Raw genomic sequence first — 15,774 nt, 5'->3', positions numbered from 1 at the left:
CTTCACGTCACTGTTGATCACCCTATAAAAACTTTGGGGAGATAGTTGTTAAGGATCAAATAAACATTGCACAGTAAAAAGTAAAATGGTAACTAGCAACATGTATCTTTTTGAAATGTGCTTCGACCGGATTCTTAGTTCTCCTTTAACTGAGAAACCAAAGACTTTTTTTTTCTCTCTAACAAAAAGTAACAATTTGAGAGAGAGAGAGAGAGAGAGAGAGAGAGAGAGAGAGAGGTCACTTCAGCATGGAAGATCGAACAGCTAGCCTCCTCCAGCTTTGAAAGAGTTAGATTTCACTGTCAAGTTGTGCCATCATCATTAACTCTGAAAAATGTCACGCTCCATTTGTACAAAGAAAATTTCATGAGCGGTCATTGTGAGGACAAAGTTGAAACAGGCTGGACCCTAAAATCTAGCTGTTTATTTCACACGGTCTCAAGGTCATTCATCTTGTTCCTTAGGAGGCAAATTCACAATGGTAGGGACCTCAAACCACAAACAGATCTATTTTGTTGCACCTTGCTTGATTCAAGATCAGAGTGGGTTGATAAGAAAATGTCACCTTTATTGAGTATAGCCCAATTATGATGATTTTGCTGTTTAGTCATTGTTAGCCTGGGGACATCCAAAATCAGCATTTCTCAAACTGTGAGGCTTGAGTCTTGTTCGGTTGCTCAGACAAGCCACTGGAAAACAGGGGATAGGATTGAGCCAGAGAAAAGGATTTCCTCCCCCTCCCATTATAACTTGGCAAAACCATAGCTCCTAGTATTCAGAACTGAACATGTACAACCTAGCAGAAGATCTTTGCTTTGCTGAACCCAAGAAAGACTAAAGAAGCTGCTGTGTCCTCATGTTTAAAACTGGTCTGACACAAAGCATCATTGGTAGTCCCTGGAGAAGATCTCCCATTCCCACCCAGTTGGCCCGATGTATTTTTTTTCCAACAGATAAATGATGGGATTGGTGGATGCAGAATCCTGCTGCTTATGAATTAGATGAAAACAAGAATTTGTTTCTATATATATTATCAGTTTTTCCATGTAAACATACAGTACCAATCCAAAATCAGCACCACACAAAGCACGTACAGCACTTGATCGAATCTCTGTGTCCCCAACCAACATGAAATAAGATGTTTCTCACTATTCTCAAAGAACTCAAAGCCTCTGCAGCTTCACTCAAGCAAAAGAAAGGCTGTGACTTTTGGGAGGTGGGGGCGGAAGTGCAAGAATAACAAAACCTTCATTTTGAAGCAATTCAGTTTTAATTACAAAAGGGATTCAAATTTCACAATATTTTAGAAGTCAAAATAAGGGAGAAGCAAGCTTATCAGCCACATCAAACCCATATCTTGACTGCTTTTTAGCGCAAGACCAGGCAATTTTGTATGTTAATTAAAACAACTGCAGTAGGCAATAGCCACATTTTAACTGACAAAGGGGAAATGATTGCCCAATATTACTCTGTAGTCTGGTGCACAGGCAAGGAGAGGCAAAGGGGTCATCTGAGAAGGGCTAAAATGTAAAACCTCCAACAAGAACAATTCCTTTCTAGGTGCTAAAAACAGAAGCCAGATTTTGAGGGGCAGGAAGTGCGTTAATTAATTCCTGACCTATATTCAATACCCCAAGTAATGTTTGTCTCGTATTCCATAGATTTGTCAGTTTTCTAGATGGCTCTCTCCCAGCCTAGCCAAAATGATATACTCTGCATTTTCTACTTGAGGCAAACTGTTCACAAGATGGTGTTCGTTTAGATGTTTACAGTGAAGCAAAACCATCAATTTCATTCTTCTCACTCAAGCTGATTGCTTCAAAATGAAGGTTTTGTTATTCCTGCACTGCTGCTGCCCTCACCTCCCAGTGTCTGAAATTCACAGCCTTTCTTTCGCTTCAGTGAAGCTGCAAAGGCTTTGTGGCCCTGGTGTAAAACATACATCACTTGCTCATTAAAACTAAGCTTTTGAGGACATAGCTCACTTACTGACCTCTACTAACGGCCTGGGTTTGCGCTCTACTGCAAACCTGAAGTGGCAGAGTTCACAGTAACTGGTATTCGAAGAGGACAGCCAATGCTCCAAGCAGCTGCGATGAATAGTCCCCAGGGTTCCTGTACATTCACATGGAGAGAGCAGGTCTTCCTGACTGCTGCCTTCGTGGCAGATCCTGCACATTGGCCTGTCATTGAAAGGGCTGCCAAACAAGAAAGGGAAGTTGCTGGTCAGTATATTAGGTTGTAAAGCACCTAATTTCTCTCTCTCAGCTCATGTTCCAACATAACAAGATGGGATGTTCACGGCGTGTATACAGTTCACCCTTATTTATACATTAGCATACAGCATGATCCCCAGGCTAAAGATTGAAGGCGCTTTGATATTCTTGTTCAAAAGTGCTGCTACTTCTGGTCTATGCAGTGACAAGCCGGAAGGAAGTCCTTAACAATTGGAGAAGGGTACATACAGACAACTTACTTACACTGACAAATTTATCATTTCCCACAATGTAAAGAAAGAAATACACCAGGAAACACTTTGGGGAGTGGAGGGGGAGTGAAGTACATACAGGAGAAATCTCCAAGTGGAGCAGCGTATCCCAAAGTGGATGCCTGTTACAGAGACACTAGTCATGATTAATGCTAAGAATTTTATCATGGATATTTTTAGTAAAAGTCAAGGACAGGTCATGGGCAATACAGAAAAATTCAAAGAAGCCCCTGACTTTTACTAAAGATATTCATGATACTATAGGAAGGGACTGGACAGCTGCAGGGTGGCTGGGAGTTCTGGGGCCCCCACCACCCATGGGGGCTCAGAGCTCGAGGGTGACCCTGCCACCAGTGGCAGAGAGGATCTGCAGGGTCCCCTTCCCCGTCCCCCTTCCTCCAGCAGCAGGGAGCACTGTGGGAATCCCCCAGCCTCCCATGGCAGCTGGGAGCTTCCAGGTATCCCTGCTGCCCGTGGCAGCTGAGAGCTTGGGGGCCCTCCACCTCAGGCGGCGAAGGTATCTTACAGATCTCTGCTGCTGTGGGAGGCAGGAGGACCCTGCAGCTCCCAGGGATGAAGTCACTGAGGTCTTTGGAAGTTGTGGAAGTCCGTGACCTCCATGACAAAATCATAGCCTTAGTCATGATCTGTGCCACTGAACTACAGGATAAGATGCGCACGCGCGCGCGCACACACTCTAATTTAGCCTGAAACAATAACCCTGTGACACAAACTGACCTCCAGGCTGCACCAGGCACTGCCAAGTACACGAGCAGAGTCTCTAAGCCAAGTGTGACTGTGCTCTAAAGAGATCCAAGATGCTCTGGTTTGGTGAAGGCAGCACCACACATCTGGAGCAATTCCTTATGGCCAGCTAAGGAGCACCATTACTGGGTTCTGAAAGGAACAGTGTGAGTCTTCTCAGCCAAAGGAAGGATCGCTTTTGATGGGGCAGAGGAAGAAGACCTCTCTCTTACAAAAGCCTTAAGGACTCAGGCTATGGCTACACTTGAAACTTAAGTGCGAGTGTGGTCGCAGCGCCAGCGCTGGGAGAGAGCTCTCCCAGTGCTGTGCGTAATCCACATCCTCTACGGGTGTAGCTTGCAGCGCTGGGAGCCGTTTACACTGGCGCTTTACAGCGCTGTATCTTGCAGCGCTCGGAGGGGGTGTTTTTCACACCCCTGAGCGCCAAAGTTGCAGCACTGTAAAGCGCCAGTGTAGCCATGGCCTTAGTTCTCCCTTCTACAGACATGTGTAACTATCAGTAACACGCATGAAAAATAAATAAGAGCAGAATAAATCCCTGAAGTGCTAGAACTGTAACATGCTAGAGGGGCAGATTAAGTATCAGCCTTGAAATGCTTGGACTCCCGGGACCCACAGTTTAAAATCCCAGCAAGATTAACATAGCCGTTCATTCAGCCAAGGTAGATAAATTGAATAAATTGCATTTTCATGTGTGTGGATCTTTTGGCTGAGACCCTGAAAACGCCAACTCTGTATAGATGCTTTGGGTTCACCGGACTTTCTTATAATAGTGTCTTTGTCTCTTTGTCACTGATCCAAATTTCCCCTCCTCATTATTGGGCAATGTGTTGCTGCTGCTGCTGCCTACTACCCCCGCTCTGGCTGCTTTTCAATGGCGCTCTGTGTATATGGAACCAGGTTCTTCTTTCACTACATGAGTGTAAAATCCAGTGAAGTGTAAAGATGGCCTAGGCGAAGGGACAATCTGGCCCACTGTTTATTTAAAAAACACCCCAGTGGTGTTTGTGATGACATTACATGCAGATGTGAGCTAGTAAGTTCAGTCTGATAAAAACCTGAAAGGAATAATTGTTTCACTCCAAAAAACACACATCTTTACATGACACCCCAGCAAGTTAATAACATCCCCCCTTTAAACAATGCAGGGGGCTTGATTCTGTGCTCTGTTACACTGATGTAAATCCAGAACTATTCTTAAGTCTCCAAGGAAATGGAGTAGAATTTTGCCCAAAATCTCCTGTGTGAATACTGTCAAACCCTTATGGAGTCTCTTACTAAAGTATTAAGAGAACAAAAAAACCCACCTAGTTTGTGGTCTCAAAGTATATGACAAATATATATTTTGCCACATAATCTCTCAGTGTGCATCAACAGCATGAAAAACTGCTATCAATCACATGAGAAATGGCTCCGGCAACAAAGCCTGCATGTGAATCTTTATGAGAGACAGATTCTTTGCTGGCTCAGTGAGTTAGAGTGTGTGGCATGGTTTAGGAATAGTAGTCTGAACAAAATGTGTTATGGCAGTATTAGCAACAGCTCATGAAAAGGGAGGGAGAGGAATGCTGTATGCAATATTCTGTACCTTGACAGTGCGTGTTTTGAGATTAAAACCATGTATGAAGCATCACTGGAATGAGTGAGTGTTCTCACCAGTAAGTAATGAGTAGCATTCACAAGTCATCAGGAGTAACATTCTGAAGTTTCCTTTTACAAATTGGGAGAAATTATTGAAACATTCACTTGACCATCTGCATCTTCAGACAGCACTGCCACATTTTTTTTGCATGAAGGTATAATGAGAGTTTAATTATAAAAGGTGAGATGGTGAGGATGATAAAATTATAGTGATGAGTTTAATTATCACAGTAGTAAATCTTACGCGAGCAGCAACACAACTATCTTCTTCTTCTGTATGTGACCTAAAATAAAAAACTAAACATGATGAATTTCAGCTTCTTACTTAATTGTCATAGAAACAGGCATGACTGAGCTTGTACGTGTGTTTGGCTTTTTTATATAGATCTCTTGTCTGACACAGACTTGAATCCTGTAATTCTAGCCCCTTTCTGCACTTCCGAGCTAAAACAGTTTAATGATCAATGATATGTTTGTTTTTTATTTGGTACTACAGTACCTCTGTGTGGCAAGAGTCCTTACTACTGTTGACAGAAGCTGCCCGTCCTTGGCTGAAACTTGCATGACATACTGCGGCTGTCCATTCACAAGACTGCTACAATCCTCCACCGTCTTTACTAGGGGAGCAGTTGAGCTGGTGCAGTCTGGTAAGACTTCAGGCAGGTGACTGCAGCGGCTGGTTGTCATGGTAATAGACAGCAATTACTTTGCTAATGGTTTTCACATTTATACAGGATTTCCATCTAGGAACAGATCAGAAAACAATTTATTAAAGCAGGGCTGTTAACAGTGAATGCAAAATTACAGGCAACCAACATCCCATTAGTTAAAATGAAATAGGGTTGGAGTAGCACCATATCTTCTTACAAATTTCTCTCTCTCACACACACACACACACACACACGAACCCATGGCATTTAATAACAATGCAGCAGGCGCATCTGTGTGTGTAACTGTCGTATTGATCTCTATGAAATGAGAGAGATATTTTTCAAAAGAAAAAAATAACCCCAACCTATCTGCCTCTTGGTATTGAAAGAAAGCTTAAAATACTACTTATAGTTGAAAAATAACTTGTGAAATGTGCATATCTAGGAATCAGCTGCACATACAGGGTTTCCTTTGTTTTCCTCTGTTGAATTTTAAAGTCATGGTGGTGAGAAATGAAAAGACTGGAACCTTTTGTCTGTCTGTCTCTTTTGCCTGTGTTGTAAAATGAACCTAATACATTCATTTAACTTGACACTTGCCTCTGACCACAAACTGACAAGATTGTCTTGAAAGAGAAAGCAGATGATAATATACTCTGTGAAATCCCTCTGTGAAAATAATCTATTATGGCTAAGCGCATTACTTCAGTAACACAGCCGAATAGAGAAACAACAAATACCAAGCATTCATAACACAAACCCACTTAATGATAGCCTGCATGCAGTAATAATTCATGCCACAAGGAGAGGTAAAAATTATAGCATGCATATGGCTCTCTCATATGTTCGGCTTATTTTCCCAACACTTAGCATATATTTTATATGTTGTCCTGGATAGTGATAATTGCAAACCAAAGTTACACTAACAATAATGGAAGATGACAGAGCCTTTGGACACACATTCTTTGCAGCTTCACATAATGATGGTCATTATGTCCAGGTGTGATTTTTAAGGCAAGGCGGTGTGAGTCAATAGCACATGGGCACTGTGCCTAGAAACTTGGTTTCCAGCTCTATCACTGAATCAACATAGCACTGGGCAGGTCACTTGGGCTCTGATCCTTTTGGGGAGTTAGGTGCCTAAACACCTCTTGAGGCTCTGGGCTTAACTTCTCTAGACCTTCGTTGCTCCATCTATAAAATGTGATTGATCCCAATCTTCCTTTGTAATATGCCTTGAGATCCATAGATGTAAAATACCACTTTGAGTGCTATGAATGATTATTATTCTTTGTGCAAATTGGAGCCAGACCTATACTGTGCCAAAGTGTTTCTGTCTGTGCACAACATTTAGTCCATTTAAAAACCCAAAACTTAATTCACGTTTCAGCCATCATTATTTGTATGGTACTGCATGCTAGGAATCAAACCGTGCATTTAAATATTAATCATTACTTCTTTTAAGAACCCTTTAGAAAGGAGTGTTTAAAGAATGAATTAATACAACTGGATCTCGTTGGATTTGAATAGACACTGGAATGTCACTGTTGATTTTTTTGACGTTTCCTGACTGGATCTCTTTGGGAGATGCAAGGATGTGATGGTGATGCCACGTCATTTGTATAATGCAAGCTTCAGAATGGATGCAGGCCTTCTTAGACAGGTTTCTAAGAATAGGAAAGCATGCCTGGGAACGTGTGTGTTTTAATGGGATTGTTTTCAGCTACTTTTCAAACTCTGTACCCCAGAGAGAAGTGGATGCTGATGAGCCAGCTTACAGTAGTTTCAATGTTCAGAGAACAGGGAAAAGAAAGAAATCACATTCTGACCCTCATTTACAATGAAAATGAAGCAAATGACTAATTTCAAAACCATTAGCACATAAAAGATGAAGACTTCTTATGAGAATAGGACCCCCAGGATTTCCAAGGAGAGGGTGCAGGGACATGATTACCAGTAACACTTCTGTTTTAAAATACATGCTGAGATTGTTCAACAAGAATACGCAGCAGCAGAGTAGCTGCTTCATTAAACTTAAATAGCCTACACAGTACTGTGCTTACAGACCCATGCTACAGAATTATATATTTCCTTTCTGGTTGCTTCACTGACCTCATTATGTACAACAGCAAATTTATTGTTCCATATAACGTGACCATCCAAGCCTTTGCAAACACATTCATCAGCCATTTGATAAGTTTTTAAGAGCATTTTCTGAAACACCAGATGATGCAACTAACTGCAGACTATTAAAGCACAGAGAACTCTTAGTTGTAGCCATCTCCCATCTGTGATGTTAATTCAAATCCTTGTGCACAGAACTGCCTTGACATTCCAGGCTAGTGGAGCAACCTTGCCCTATTCTTTTGTCTAACTTAATAATTTTCACTTCTCTAATGGAAAAAAAAACATTTTAACAATCGATAATGACATTAATTTAGGCCTCAAAAATAATTTTTTTTTAAATTTTGTTTCAATTCCAGCATAGATCTAAAATGTAATTAACTTGATTCCAAACATGGTACTCCTGGGAATGTACTTCATGCAAACTGCATCCCACAGTATATGCTTGGAATTAATACAATTACAGGCTTAAATAATAAGCACATATCATACTCTGAGGTGAAGACCAAAATTAATTGTCCTGAGAGGTACATACTGACTAAGGCAAAGCTGAAGTCAATGTTGATTCTGAAGAACAATAAATCTTTATAGCCAATAAAACTCCAAATTCATTCAGAATGTTTTCCATCCAAAATATGTGAAAATCTCACCATTGTGGCCACAAATATCTTAGCAGAAGGGGAGAGATTAAGAGCAAAGGCAAGGAAGAAAATGTGTCTTTCCATCTGGCATTTAATGAGAGAGATAATACTGAGGAGGTCGGAGGACTATTTCAGATGCCAGGAATTGCAGAGAAAGGCAGCGCTAATACAAAGTGACAAGACTATTTGAAAAGATCGAGATGAACAGAAAAGGTACTAGGGAGATAAACTTGCCCCAAACTTTGAAATTGGAAACCCCAGGAGGGCAGTCCTTGACTTGATCCTGTTTCTAATGAGAGCTGGCAATGAGTATGTAGTAACAAGGGTATACTTACTGACACACTTCAGAAAATGTTTATAATCTGTCGTTTCCTCTCTCTGCCTTGATTACTGCAACCTCCTCGTCTGGACTCTGATTCCCACCTTGCCCCTCTCCTATCTAACCAAAATTCTACTGAGAAAATTATCTCCCTATTCTCCTAGAGCCCAGTGACTACCATGCGCCTGCTGAATGATGGTAGTACTTTGCACTTACATGTAACACTTTTTTTGAGAAACTTGAAGCATCTTACAACAAATAATATAGTACATCTCAATACACCCCGTGAGGCAGAGAAGTGGAGAGTGGAACTGAGGCCCAAAAAGTGTTTAAGTAAATTGCACAAGGTTATTCTGGAAGCCTGTGGCAGAGCCAGGACCATATTTCCTGAATCCTAGTCTTCTGCTTTAGCTAGAAGGCCATATCCTGCTCCCCATAATGACTTATTCAAAATTACAAGATGCTATTCCAGCAAAGGTCAGCCCTAGCTTATATGCACTCTCTTACTTCCTGATCTGCTTGCTCTCACCCAATGTGGTACATACAGCTCACTGGTGGTATTATCCCCCTCCCCTTTTATTTTAAAAATTATTCTTCCAAGCCCCTTTCTGTGGGCTTTTCAAACACAAAAGCAGACAATATACAGATCAGGAAGTCTGTCTGTCTGTCTGTCTCTCTCTCTCTCTCTTTCCCTCCTCCCCCAATGAAGGGGCAACATGTGATACAGGGGCTTTTAGTAGGCCCTTAGACACAACTGCCACCAAATGTTGGCAATCCACAGTATGAAATGAAGTTATAGGCCTTTGTTTCTTGGCTACACCAACAGCTGAGTATTCCTAACAAACAATTACTTAAATAGCTTTTCTTTACAGAAGGTGTCAAGATTCCTCCCCCACTCTGAACTTTAGGGCACAGATGTGGGGACCTGCATGGACACTTTTCTAAGCTTAATTACTAGCTTAAATCTGGTAACACTGCCACCATCCAGAAATTTCAGTGTCTGGAACACTTTCTGTTCCCCCAAAACCTTCCCCTCCCTGGGCAGCCTTGAGAGGCTTTCTCACCAAGTTCCTGGTGAACATCGATCCAACCCCTTGGATCTTAACATAAGGAGAATTTAACCATCCCCCCCTTCTTTTCCCCCACCAATTCCTGGTGAGTCCAGATCCAATCCCCTTGGATCTTACAACACGGAAAAATCATCAGGTTCTTAAAAAGAAAGCTTCTAATTAAAGAAAGAAAGGTAAAAATCATCTCTGTAAAATCAGGATGGAAAATACTTTACAGGGTAATCGGATTCGTATAGCCCAGAGGAACCTCCTCTAGCCTTAGGTTCAAAGTTACAGCAAACAGAGGTAAAATCCTCTCAGCAAAAAGGAACATTTACAAGTTGAGAAAACAAAAATAAGACTAACACGCCTTGCCTGGCTGTTACTTACAAGTTTGAAACATGAGAGACTGATTCAGAAAGATTTGGAGAGCCTGGATTGACGTCTGGTCCCTCTTAGTCCCAAGAGCAAACAACCCCCAAAACCAAGAGCACAAACAAAAGACTTCCGTCCACCAAGATTTGAAAGTATCTTGTCCCCCCATTGGTCCTCTGGTCAGGTGTCAGCCAGGTTTACTAAGCTTCTTAACCCTTTACTGGTAAAAGAGACATTAACCCTTTATGACAGAAGGATTTTCCTCCTGTAAGAGACTTGTAATTCTGGGATTAAGAGAAACTACAGGACTCCAGAAATAACTGTATGCAAGGCACTTGGACTCTTATTAAGTTATATTCAAACATATGGAAATGTCAAAAACCAACCTCAACAGCCAGGGAAGGAATTTCAGCAGCTCACCTGAATTTACAATGGGCACATACATTGAATCTTCAGTACACTTTTGACCAGTGTACATAAATTGAATTCGTTTCTTAAACCCATAAAGCACCATCATGCTGATGAATTCAATTACAATAGTGGATTTTCAGTTTTAGCCATGAGGGAATCTCTTCAGAGCTTCAGTAGAAACCCTGAGTGGTTTGGAATGGATTCACATGAGACAAAAAAGCTCTTATACTGTAAGGAAGTAAGAGGCAAAAGTTATACAAATATTGAAGTGGAGCTCTTGTGTAAACTGCCCATTTGTGCTTCTTCAGCACCCTTATTAAAAACAGCACATAATGCATCTGTTGTATTCATATGTTTGGAAATGCATTCTCTTTTCCCATTCTACATTCTCAGAAGCCTGTGATTCATTTCAAGAAATGCAACTCAAACATATCAATCAGCTCTGAGATTTTAGAACCAACGGGGGGGGGGGGAGGGGAATACACTAACTTGTTAGCAAGAGAAGGTTTCTCTAAAGAGTGTTATAGTCATGGAAAAACAAAAACCAAATCTGTGGGGGTGCTTTGGCTCCTATTTCATTTTTACATTCCTTAAGAAAATTTATCTGTCTCTCCAGAATCTTTCCCCCCAGTTTAACATTACTTGTTGCTCACTGTTTTAAGTTATCATTAAGCGTCAGGGAGAAGTGTCAAGCTAGTGATGTTCAAGGCCAAATGGGAAAGCAAGGCACATATTGCTCTTACCAATCCTTACGTGACTTGATAAGGTCATGTTTTCTAAGGACCTCAGTGGAGCCCTTCAATTTGTCTGACAAATTTTGCTGGTGAAGGTAAATCCATTTTGTCCAGAAGTCTTTCTGAAAATATGGCACACAAAAAACAAAGGTTGTGTTCATATGCTTTTGCTATTATTAAAAACTGCAGATTTTTATTTCAGGACAGTTTAATGTTTTTTTAATATATATGACTGTGTATTGCAGAACAGGAGTACTTAACTATGTAAATTTCATTCTGAAAAATATCATTTGGAGACTGCCAGAAGGTGGGCTTGTCCTTTTAAGGGAGTTTTGCTCAGCCCTACCTGTGCTAGTTAACTTCCTCCTCAGGCAACAGGTATTTAGGTTTCCAGTAAGAAAGTGGAAGCCTGCTCATCTCATTGAGAAGGGAGATGGAAGACTTTCTTGCAGAAAGGTCAGGTGGGTGATACAAAGGGCAGAGGGAGGCTGACTCTCTTTAGTGAGCCTGAAAGGTGGGTCTGGCAGACCCTGAGCCTTGACACAAGGGTAATTGGGAAGCTCTGGGAAAGGGTAGTGCTGTAAGCAGTGTTGAAAGGAATTGATACTTGCAGTTGCTTAGAGGGTTGAGGCTGGGACTTCAGTGAGGGTGGGAGGAAGAACCCCTATGATGACTTTGTGCCGCCTGCGAAAGTGAACTGCTGAACTCATGAGGGAGCTAGAATAGAAACTACTACCCAGAGAGGATGAAGATGTTAGGTAGTCCTGGGAGAATGCAGCCTGAGCAAACCGTGGAAGATCTCTGTAGTCACAGGACAGCTGGGAGATGGCTTTGTTTCCATTAGACTTGTTCTATTAATTCTTGAAAGGGTGGATTTGTGTGATACACCTGGAGGGCTTAGTCATGTCACTGATCCAGCAGTGCTGGGAGCTGGAGGACCACTGTGAGGAGACAATAAGTTTACCAGAGTGGGGAGATAAAGGTAGATACCTTACCTTCCTTGGCTTCTGGAAAGGCAATACTGCCACATATGGCGGGCTCCACAGCTCAGATTAAAGACTAGCATAACCCTGAAGCATGAGGTTTAATATTCTTTCCAAAAATTCTTATAACTGATAACTCTGGATAGTCTTTTCATATAAATGTTCAATCCTCTTGCATGTTGTTGGCCCCAGTGGCTTCCTAGGGCAATGAGTTCCACAGTCTAATTATAAACTGTGTGGGGAAAAGTATTTCATTTATTGGCTTTGGATTTCCTATCCTACTTTCACTGAAGATTCCCCTGCTCTTGGGTAAACACAGAGAGCAGAAGTTCTTCCTCTACCTTCTACCATTTATCATATTCCCATAATTCCTCTCCTCCCTTACTTATCTTCGTTCTAAGGTAGAATCTTAATGTTAATGTTTTCAATCTCTTCATATGATTTTTTTTTCCACTCTCCACAATCTTCTCTGACTCTTTTTGAGATTGGTATTGCACACAAGTATCAGGGGGTAGCAGTGTTAGTCTGTATCCACAAAAACAACAAGGAGTCCAGTGGCACCTTAAAGACTAACAGATTTATTTAGGCATAAGCTTTCGTGAGTAAAAAACCCACTTCTTAGGTCCATGCATCTGAAGAAGTGGGTTTTTTACCCATAAAAGCTTATGCCTAAATAAATCTGTTAGTCTTTAAGGTGCCACCGGACTCCTTGTTGGTATTGCACACAGTATTTCAGATGAGGCCCACTCCACTGATCTTCTATATCTTTAAAACATAATCCCAACTATACATATAAAATGATGGGGGTCTAAATTACCTGTTACCACTCAAGAAAGAGATCTTGGAATCATTGTGGATAGTTCTCTGAAAATATCCACTCAATGTGCAACGGTAGTCAAAAAAGCGAATGGAATGTTGGAAATCATTAAGAAAGGGATAGATAATAAGATAGAAAATATCATATTGCCTCTATATAAATCCATGGTATGCCCACATCTTGAATACTGCATGCAGATGTGGTCGCCCCATCTCAAAAAAGGGCAACAAAAATTATTAGGGATATGAAATGGCTTCCATATGAGGATAGATTAATAAGACTGACTTTTCAGCTTGGAAAAGAGATGAATAAGGGGGGAATATGACTGAGGTCTATAACATCATGACTGGTGTAGAGAAAGTAAATAAGGAAGTGTTATTTATTCCTTCTCATAATACAAGAACTATGGATCACCAAATGAAATTAACAGGCAGCAGGTTCAGAACAAACAAAAGGAAGTATTTCTTCACACAACGCACAGTCAACCCGTGGAACTATTTGCCAGAGGATGTTGTGAAGGCCAAGACTATAAGAGGGTTCAAAAAAGACCTAAATAAATTCATAGAGGATAGGTCCATCAATGGCAATTAGCCAGGATGGGCAGGGATGGTGTCCCTGGCCTCTGTTTGCCAGAATCTGGAAATGAGTGACAGGGGATGGATCACTTGATGATTCCATTCTGTTAATTCCCTCTGGGGCACCTGGCATTGGCCACTGTCGGAAGACAGGATACTGGGCTAGATGGACCTTTGGTCTGACCCAGTATGGCCGTTCTTATGTTCTTATTATAGTATTTTCCATATTATTCACCATCCCAGCCCACAGGCACATGTGGGGCTGAGCACAACTCCCTTAAAGCTCCAGGCCATTCTGTGACTTTTTTCTAACTCTCCTACAGCTCTGGGCATGTTTGACCCCAGCTGTAGTTTGCGTGCTGCATTTGCCTTCCCTGACAGTTCTCAGAACCGGAATTCCCTGGTTGCTACCTTTCACTTATCACCTTTCACCTTACTTGGACATCCAGATGGCTCTGGTATGTAGGGGAGACTAAGATGATCATGTGTTTAAAACACAGGCACAGGAGTCAGGACGCCTGGATTCTGTTGTGTGACCCTGGACAAATGACTTAACCTCTCTGCCCCTATTTTCACTTAAAATATAAAATAGGGACCAGGATTCTTAGCCATCTTAATATTGTTAAAGTTGCAAAGTCATGTATTCATTGGCTGAATTAACTGACCTGTAGGATTTCCTGAATGCTTGACTTTACAACCATAATGTTCTCTCAACATAGTTTCTATATGTATTTCCCCAGGATTTTTTGTAAAAATCAAAACTGAACTGCCCCAGAAATTCTGTCATGTGGAATCATAGTGAAACTCGCATGGCTCCAATCCTGCCAATGAACCTTTAGATCCACTGCACAGACTTCTGTCACTTGAGCTAATGGAGTAAGTGATGGCAGAGGCAGTAGGTTATCATCCTATATGTCACAGACCAGCTCTATAGGGGGATGAGACACTTTTTGCGACTGGGTTTCACAGATATCATCTGACAGAAGAGGAACTGTGAAACTCAGGAATCCTGGGTCTATTCCAGGCTCCTGAACGGAGTGGTCGCTAGTAGTCAAAGACCCTGCTTCCGCTGTCCCCTCCAGTCTATGTCTATCCTATTGCTGTCTAACCCACCCCAGCTCCTCATCTGATTTCAAGTGCCACCCACTACCACTCTGGATTCCTTGTCCCAGTTTCCTGGTCCTATCTCACTCTCCCCCCTCATCCCTCAAATGGATGTTCCAGACTGGCAAAACTATAAGGCTTCCCAACATTTCAAACACTTCCCATTCCAAATTTTTGGTTCCTTAACTATAGGCTAGCTGTGCCTACAACAAAGCATATTCAGAACCTCTGATTAAAGGGATTATAAGTGTAGCAACCTCCATTGTAGCTAGTCACCAAAGATTGAACCCGAGCCATCCAGACTTAAAAGCATGAGCTTCTACTACTTGAGTTCAAGATATAACTCCCTTAGCTGGAAGCTATACAGTTATCCTCTAAAAATCCACCAGAGGAGGGCACAAAACACATGTTGGACAGTGAATTACAAAAGTTCCAATTATTATTATTAGACCTTTAATACTTTTCACAATGAACATCAGCAGGGGATCAACTGGGAGTTTAAGAATATTTAGAAAATAATTTTAGAATAACATTCAGTGCTGTGGTTTAAAAGAAAAAAAGCCTGTTAAAACTCATAACTTAGCAGCATTCAGTGTTGAAAAAAATGGTTTCTACTATGGGATACAAGTTGAGAATATTGAAACAGGAAGATGTTATGCTTAGTTACCACTTGGACAAGACATGCTATGTAATACTTGCAAGATTTCACTGTAATGTTTTACAATATATAGCAGTGCAATGCTGATTCCATTGATATTGTTGAGCAATTCATGCTGATTTTATTTCAGCCCACATCTTACTAGTTTTGAATACTGTAGATCACAATTTTCAGCTCCGTTGATCTGAACATGCAGAGCTTTAAAATTGCTAGGCTCTAAACTGTATATTAACTACAATTTTATAAACCTTCATGTCTGAGAACTGAGTGCCACTACTACTAGACAGTGGCACAAAGCAATTCAGTGTGAATCACAGAAATGTAGGACTGGAAGGGGACATCAGCAGGTCATCTAGTCCAACCCTTGCACTGAGGCAGGACTGAGTAATAACAACTAGACCATCCTTGACAGGTGTTTGTCTAACCTCTTAAAAAACTTC

General features: G+C 41.3%; 1 protein-coding gene across 3 annotated transcripts in view; it reads right to left on the bottom strand.

Moving 5' to 3' along the window:
• The window catches only part of MARCHF3 (membrane associated ring-CH-type finger 3), a 146,535-nt gene that overhangs the window by 43,706 nt on the left and 87,055 nt on the right, over positions 1-15,774 (bottom strand). For all 3 annotated transcript variants that reach the window (XM_030566277.1, XM_030566276.1, XM_030566275.1), the window contains 2 exons: positions 5,394-5,637; positions 1,994-2,198 (listed from right to left, as the gene is read on the bottom strand). In XM_030566277.1, the coding sequence (XP_030422137.1) occupies positions 1,994-2,198; positions 5,394-5,581 (393 nt within the window). In that variant the 5' untranslated portion in view covers positions 5,582-5,637. The remainder of the gene's footprint in view (positions 1-1,993; positions 2,199-5,393; positions 5,638-15,774) is intronic.

The sequence above is a fragment of the Gopherus evgoodei genome, chromosome 6, assembly GCF_007399415.2.
Source record: "Gopherus evgoodei ecotype Sinaloan lineage chromosome 6, rGopEvg1_v1.p, whole genome shotgun sequence".
NCBI classification, from domain to species: Eukaryota; Metazoa; Chordata; order Testudines; family Testudinidae; genus Gopherus; species Gopherus evgoodei.
Note: the sequence above shows the minus strand (reverse complement) of the source record. Positions and strands in the feature narration are given on the sequence as shown.